Below are 8,878 nucleotides of genomic sequence, written 5' to 3' on the forward strand. Positions count from 1 at the left end.
CCCTATTATCTCAAGTAATAGTACCGACGATAGATCAGATAGATGCAAAAGCATTGCAACTTTGTCATTAGAATATCTATCGCCGAGTGGAGATGGATTCTTTTGAGAGAAATTTTCAAAAAACCGTTCGTCTAGAGTTAATGGATCTCACAATAGATTGATATTGTCTCTCAACTCAATGGAGAATCCGAGTGCTTGACCTTACTTGAAGAGGCAACGGTTCATCTCATTGGATTGGATCTTACTAGGTGATTATGTGGTGAATATGTGTCACATATTGCACATATGGACTATCTTGACGAAGCATTCTCGTTCTGATAAACCTGTCATCTCTTCTGATAGCATTAGGCAATCAATTTTTTTACAAAGTCGGAAAGCAAAACCTCGAAAGATAACAATACTACCCGTTGAAAGTTTCATCCCAAGAGATCCCCTCAACGTCTCTGTATAGAGTGTTGGTGAAACAAATCCAGTTATTCAGATTTGCCAATGACGAGGTATATGTCACTGAATCATCTTTGCCTTTAAGTTCGTGTTTATGTATTGGGTCTTGAAGTTGAAGATCCGAGGGCGAGGATCCCATTTGGGTAGGTTGGTATAATCTTGTGCAGTAATGAACTGGTCAACTTAAACCTAGCTTTCCTGATTTTGGGCCAGAGGCCTAGTTCACATAATGGAAGTTTGGAGACCAACAAAATATAAAATCATAAATGGGCCTGGAATTTGTTTATCAGTTACATTTTGTCAGGAAAAAAGGGATAACAGCAAGTTTTACCCCTATAATTTAGCGAAATTCCCACTGTGGTACCTAAACATTTTACTGTTGTGACACGTTGGCCAATCACCACCAACATCTTTCAGTTTCACATTTCAACCTCAACATTTACCATCACAATCGAATCACCATATTATCTTCTACCTTCGTCCCCTCCCATCGACACCATAACTAAACCCAACCATGACCTACACCCACAAACAGTTGTAACAAACAACACCAGAAAAAAAAATGTTATCCTTTTTATAGTTTTATCAGTAAATCAGATAATATACAAAACAATTATATTTTTAATGAGGTTATATCTGACTAATCTGTCAAAGATAAAACACTTTCTTCTAATTTCTCATAAACATAATTATTAAATATTAAAAAAACTAAAATGTAAAGGGGAAAAATGGTCCTTTCATCCAAGTTAAATACAATGGATGGTATCCACCGAAAAGGATGTATAATCTTTGGACCACCGATATTTATTATTGTAGAGTCCATAAATAACAAGAACAATGTGATCCAATATAGTTGGCAGACGTTCTTTTTTGGGGGTCGGTCCTAGAATTTTTACAGTGATAAACCCTCAGCACCCTTCGATCGACATATCTCTCTCTCAAAGCATTTTGCTTTCACATTTCTGGAAAACAACAGAATGGGGACAACCTTTTCCAAGATCCTGCAAGAAATACATCCCACCCCTCAAAAAAGGACAAATTGGAAAACATAACATTGTCCCAAGAGATTATATTTGTGTCCTTATCCCAGAGGGACCCCATTTTTCCTCACTAAAATCTAATCCGACCAACCAACCAACATATTTTAATGTTTTGTTTTCAGTAACACAACCGTCGATTTTCTCTTTTCAGTTGGTGCGTATTTCACTTTGCAAATCACGAAAGAAATTCATTTATATCTCCTTGGGCTCATTTTCTTTATTTTTGGGTGTCATTTTCTCTCAAAGATTATAGATAACTATGCTCACGTTTTCCTGTCTGGTGTAAGAATTAAGACAAAAACGAAACTAGTAATTTTGCATCAAGTTTAGCAACATAGTTTTGGTCATAACCAGAAAGTCCATGATAAAATGTCTGTACTTGGAGGGCCATATTCCATAGATAAGCAGCCAATTACAATTTTTCAAAAGTTTTTGAGCCTCCAGAGATCAAACTCAAACCTAATGCGGTAGGCATCTCTTGTCCTTGTACCCAAAAAAAAAAAAAAAAGGGTTTTTCCGGAGCTTTTTACTCTGTGTCACATACAATATGCCCATTTCCGACACATAATCATTCATAATATTTGCCTCCCTAAGTTATGTGCAGCTCAAAATGATAGCCCACTTATTTGGACTTTCAATGTCATAGGCATTGTAGCATGGTCAAATCTAGTCTTTAAAAACGTTTGAACTATTATACTATATTCACCACTGATAAATGAAATTCAAGTTAAATTCACCTGACATAAATAATTATTTTAAAATGTTTTAACATATTTAAAATTCGAATGTCAACACTTTCAACTTTTTTTCACTTAAATATATAAATAATTTACTTCATCTTAAAATTTCAAAATTACCTATTTCTACAGTCTTGAATTCATCAGTAGTGTTTCAGAATATTAAAAGCATGTCTTGAAAAATAAATTGGATTGGGGGTTATGCCTGAAATAGAGAGGACAAGGGGGGCTCCCCTTTGCTGAAACCCAGTAATCCCACTATGTGCTAATGTTGGAGTTATAGTGGGATATCTCACATGGGTTTTCTGATAAATATCTTCCACCATTTCCTATTATTATTTGTCTGCCCTCCCTTGCTTTTAAATATTTATCTCCTTGCTTCAACTGTGGCTTTTGGGTAAGGAGGAATATTATTATTATTTTCACATTGATTTTGGGGATGACATGCATTTCCTCCATTTAAAAAAATAATAATTTATTTTTACAACATTTACTCGGCACTTAGATCATTTAAAAATAGCTTATGAAAATTTATATGATTTAAGACCCACAATTGATTTGTGAATGCATAAATAACATAAAAAGAAAAATATTGAGCCAAAAGAGATCAATCAACAAATTCAATATATTAGGCATCTACATTCTTATATGTTATTTATGTTTGAATATCTAACAAATAAATAAAACTATCAACATTAAATATATTAACAAAAAAAAATTTATGTCTCGGTTTGATGGTCATGGTGTTCACCGCCTCAAATGTGATCAGAATTTGAGTCGCACTAGTTGCATTACTATTAAAGCTTTATCCTCTTTTTATAATTCATAAAAATTAATAATTTAAAAGATATTAAAAAAAAATTCAATCAATCATAACATCATCAAAGGGGATACGGGTCAGGAACCCATGGCCATCGTGCTTACTACCAAGGCTTGAAAATCTCCTCTAGACTTAATGAACTCGTACTTCAAAGCTCAATCAAGTATATATTCTTGTAATTTATTGTGCTTACTACCAAGGCTTGAAAATTTCCTCTAGATTCAATGGATTCATACTTTAAAGTTCAATCATGTTTTTATTCTTGAATCCTTTACAGGAAAGATAAGGAAAATCCGCACAAACAAGTTAAATAAAAGGCCAAAGAGATATAAGCCCCTAAATTTTGGTGAAAAAAAATGAATTAAGCTTCTTTATAAAAATTTGTTTAATTAAGTCCTTAAATTTTTAAATTACATTATTTAAGATATTTGATCAATGTTTTCTGTTTTTGACTATTATATTACTGATGTGACTATTAACGAAACTGATGTAGTGGTCTAGTTAACTACCATATCAAAAAAAAAATTATTTATGTTTGGAATGAACTTGGATAATTGTCCAGGTTTGAACTCAATTCATTTTAAATTTACTTTATAAAAATAGTTTATAAATTTATAAAACATTATTAAAGTCTATAAGGAATATCAAATAATTTTATTTTATTTTTAAGTATAAGTCCAAGATGAATTGGGACATACAAATTTCAATTTCAAACTAAATCTTGCATGTGGAAATTTATTCTTGATAATTTTTTAAATTATATAATATTTAAAATATTTAAAAAATTAATTCAAAAAATTTAAAATATATTTTCTAAATATCATATGTGTATCAATGTTTTAATTTTAATGATACTTTTAGATTATATAAAAATAAAAATAATTTAGAAAATAAATAAATAAAATTTTATTAATCAAACTAAAATAGTGTGAACATATACCAATTAAAAAATGTGTATCATCTATTTTGTTACATATGTAATCTAAAAGGTGCATAAATTATTTTATTACATGTGTAGCTTAAAAGGTCAAATAATTGAGATGTATTTACATTTTTTTTAAACTTTACTAGTATGATTAAAAAATTAATATATATTTATTTTATGAATTATTTTTAGATGGGTTAATATTTGGTACACTAATAGTATATTTTATTTTTATTTCAGAAATAACCTTAAAAATTGTTATGTGTGTTTTTAAAAAAATATTTATTTATTTATTTTTAATATTATATTATATCCCTATAAGACACTTATCGACCTCATAATCTTACTTGTGTAGTATAAAAACTCCATTGACAGTTTACCAAATGTTATTCATTTTTATATAGCATAAATAATAATAATGATATTCACATAATTAATAATCGCATGATAAATCAATTTTAAATGATTTATCAAACGATTTATTTATGAAAAGAAATGAGAAAAATGATTATATTTGTGGGGAAAGGATTATATGAAACTGTGATTCCACGTCATCCCTATCCCTTCTCAATAAGAAAATGACAAATCAGATTTTTCCTCTTGATTTTTAGCATTTTTAGTTTGATTTAAATTTTGCCAGGAGAAAAAAGCTGAAAATCAAGAAGAAAAAATGTAATTTGTCATTCTTTTATTAAAAAGGGATAAAGATGATGTGAAATCACAATTTGATGTTTGTGTGCAATTCCTTTAATAAACAAGTCTGAAGATGATATTCATATTTATTGTTTAGGTTGATAAATAAAGATAGAGACATATTTAGTGTCTTAATCAAATTTGTTGATTAGGAAGAAAAGGATTTGTGAGAGTAGATATGGGTCAGTGGTCCAAAATTCCAAATAATACATGAAGATGAAGCCCAATCCACGACAAAATTAACATCCATCCTTTTTGTTTGATGCTTACCAATGGCTCACATCCAGAAAATGACATTTTAGTTCCTTTGAACCTTTCCCACTTCTTCAACTGGAAAACCTCTTTTTTATTCACTTGAAAATGATATGTCTGTACCCACAAAATAGAAATGAGTTTTGTTTTTCTAATTTTTTTGTAAATTGTCACAATCTAAAACTTTCCATTCCTATCATATTTATAAATAATTTTAAATTAACAATTTATGCACCTGCTAATTCTCTGGAAATAAATTTTCTTGTTTTTTTTTTTTATGTTAAGAAAATTAATTAGAAACAAAATTAAAAATACCCATAAACGGATTATTGTTGGTGCGTGGAGATAAAATAAATTCATGAGAAATTAATAATATCTTCAAGGCATGTATCAATGTCGTTTTTTTTTTTAGTTTTATTTGTCCCCACTTATATTATGGTGTGTAAATGAGTTACTGATAAATGAACCTTGAAGATACAATGAAAGCCAATGACTATCTACTTTTTGCACTCACGGAAATAGTTCACTAAGCACTGATGAGAGGATAGCAAGGATATCAAATTCTATAAATTCACATATTTATAGTAAATCTCATATATCTTCGTAGGACATAACCATCCAAGTGGATAGTCATATATTTAACAATAAAATAATTATTTAATAGATATTTAATTGAATAATTATGATTATTTGTTATTAATCAAGTGACATAATTTTTGAATTTAAAAAACAAAACTCATCACTATAAATAGTGACAACTTTTGATTAATAACCAAGTGGCATAACTTTTCGTTATTTATAAATTTTCATTTGCAACTATTGAAATACCATATATATTTTGAAAATGTTCCAACAATCTTCCCCACTTTTGAAATATTCTAAATTTTGATAACTTTATAAATCAATTGCATAAATAAATGTGTCTTACAATTGAACCTTTGCTTAGTAAAAACATTTTAAAATTAATCGATTGTAGACTATCCTTTGAACCAACTATTCCATCTGATTAACCAAACCATCTCACACAATTATTTTAACATCAGTCAATGCACAGTATCCAGGGACACTATTATGGCCATGTGTTTGTAATATCTTTTCATGAGTGCTGTTATAGTCAAGCCTTTGAGCTTCTAGAAACGACATCACTTCAACTCACATAGGTAGATCCCATCGAGAGTGTTTTCGTAATTATAACACTTTAACATATTTATGTTATGAATCTATTAAAAGTATAATACTCATCATTCCCCTTATCATTATGGGTATCTAACACTTTTTTACCTTGAGATGATGATATTTTATATATTATTTTACAATATTTGATATATTATATATTATTTTACAATATTGATTATGTACTTTGTTTTATTTAACTTAAAACTTAACGTTATTGTAATAACATATATTTCAATGATGCTAAAATGGTGGTTTTGAAATTTTATTTTTGATGATCGAGTTCTTAAATATTATTATTTAATATTTACAAGTATATTATAATATTATATTAAATTGATACTTAACTAAAATATAAAGATTAAATCGTAGAAATGATAAAAGTTAATCAATATAAAATTTTAATTGCTAAAAGAGCTAAATAATATTATAATAAGGTCAAAGTGGAAATTAGAGCATTTTTACTAATAATTGACGGTTGGTGCTTAGATTTGGGTGATTTACTTGTTGAAATTTTAATTAAAATAATATTAAATGTTAAAATGATAATAATAAACAAAAGAAAAAGTCTATCATCATCATCATCTTTCTTTCACCAACATCCACCGAATTTTCACCATTGAAGAAGAAATAAAAGCTCCAAATATTCGGACATTGCATGCAAATCCAAATCGAGTCCCTTTTTTTTTTTTTATGGATTTTATGTTTTTATCATCATTGAAATTTGGTTTAGTTAATCGTGAGTTAATTTTTAAAAGGAGCGTTATAAAAGTTGAATGTCAAAGTCCTCTGTATTGACAGGAAATTTTCAGTTTCTGAAGTAAGCAATCGTGAAAGAAAGTAGGTATGAGACGTTGAAAACTACCGTAGTATTACGTTGAAAACAGGGTTGTATAAATTTCGATTGAGGTGTGAAAACAAAACGGGTGCTGTCGGCACGTAACGCATGATATTTTGACGTATAATACCCATTTCAAACAAACAAACAGAGAGAAGATAATTAAAATAATGTAGGATATATTAGGAATAATATTTCACCTGCATCATGTATTTGATTGTAGAAGTGAGTTGCTTTCGAATTGAAAAGTGAGAGAGGTGAGTTGACGAAGGTGGCGTGGAATTAATGGAGTATCATCACGTGAACAGCTGTTGAAGGAAAACGACGTTATCGAATTGCCACATTGCTATTCTACAATTCCCTCCACCGCTTTGTCAGTCTTCACGTGAATTTCCCCCATGCATCTCTCTCTCTCTCTGAAATGACATGGAAAATCATCAAAACACAAGACTCAAGTCACCTTAATTCGCACCCAATATGGTTCCACCTTTGATGGGTTAATATTAATTCCAACATGCATTAATTACTGTTTAACTACTACTTGGATTCGGTAGTTTTAGCCCTCCTTTGTTTGCTGGAGAAAATCGATGGTCATGATAAAACAGCTCGCCATTTGGACATCATCTTTTGTACAAATTTATATTATGAGACAGAGACAGATACAGAGAGATGATCTTGAATGGAAAAATATGGAGTACTATTGATCTAATATGAAGTTTTGATTTGGGAAATATCTATTCAGGGATTTGAGCCTGAAATATACATAGCAATACAACATGGCTAAAACATGAAGACACTACTAACAGTCATCCATGATCATGATTATCAATTCGTTTTGCTTTTTGTTTTTTATTTTATACATCCAAATAAGTCTAACATTTGCTAGCCAAAAAAGGAAAAAAAAAAAAAAGAAAGAAAGAAAGAAAAGGTTTATGCTAAAGATACTTGTTTTTATTAAGCTAACTTAGCCAAGCATCTCCAAATTCCTGAAGGTTTTGAGTAGGTTGATATGGTTTTCCCATTGGATGTAAACTCCCATTAGACATTGCAACAGGGAACCCTAACCCAGCTGGCCTGCTAGTGGCAACTCTCTCCAGTGACTGCACCTGAGTCTTCAAAAACTTGACATAGTGAATTGCCTCATCTAACATGGATGCAGTGTCCATTTTGGTTCCTCCGGGGACAAGCCTTTGAAGTATCCTAATTCTCTCACTTATCCTCTCCCTCCGGTGCCGTGCCGCCACACTTTGAGGGTCCTTTGATATCTTCACGTTTCTTCTCTTTGGTGGCTTCACTGACTCAGGGTCTATATGAATCGGTTGCATAGCGGCTATTCGGAAGATCATCTCCCTCATTGCGGCCATTGAATTCATCTTTTGGGAAGAGGTGGAAGAAGCATTTGAACCGGATGATAATAATAATAATTCCCCTGCACTTGCACTGTCTGGGGTAAACGAGAAACTTGGTTCTTGAACCGGCGTTGAACCATTGAATGAAATAGTGGTCGTTGGCAGGTTTGCAAATGGTCCGGGTGAACCAACCTGTGGGTTTTCAACAAAATGCGGCATGCTATTGCCATTGATGCTATAATTGCTAGTATTGGAACTATTGGTAGCGTGATCAGCTAGCTCAGCGTGAGGAAATTCAACAACGTTGTTGTAGTCCCCGTAGAATTCAGGGAGCTTTCCCATCTGCATCTGCATCATCATCATCATCGTCTTCATTTCATCTCCTGTTGCAGACTTTAACTGGTCAATTTCCATGGGACTGGGAGAATGTCTGATAAACAGAGTGATGGGGAAGATAAAAAGAGAAGTGTATAAGAGTAGGAGTTGTATCAGAATTTGCAGAAGGGATAAGAAAATAGTAGCTAGCTACAGCTTATTATTACAAAGGCAGGGAGAGAAGAAAGGAAAAGGAAAAATAAAATAAAATAGTAATATATTTGTAACAGGC

At 31.0% G+C, this 8,878-nt stretch overlaps 1 protein-coding gene across 1 annotated transcript; it reads right to left on the reverse strand.

Moving 5' to 3' along the window:
- Positions 1 to 7,661: 7,661 nt before the first annotated feature.
- On the reverse strand, positions 7,662 to 8,878 carry LOC108452230 (transcription factor HEC2-like). The gene has a single exon (XM_017749997.2). It carries the CDS (start codon positions 8,683 to 8,685, stop codon positions 7,882 to 7,884), a length of 804 nt encoding a protein of 267 aa, XP_017605486.1. The 5' UTR covers positions 8,686 to 8,878; the 3' UTR covers positions 7,662 to 7,881.

This window comes from Gossypium arboreum, chromosome 5, assembly GCF_025698485.1.
Source record: "Gossypium arboreum isolate Shixiya-1 chromosome 5, ASM2569848v2, whole genome shotgun sequence".
NCBI lineage: Eukaryota > Viridiplantae > Streptophyta > Magnoliopsida > Malvales > Malvaceae > Gossypium > Gossypium arboreum.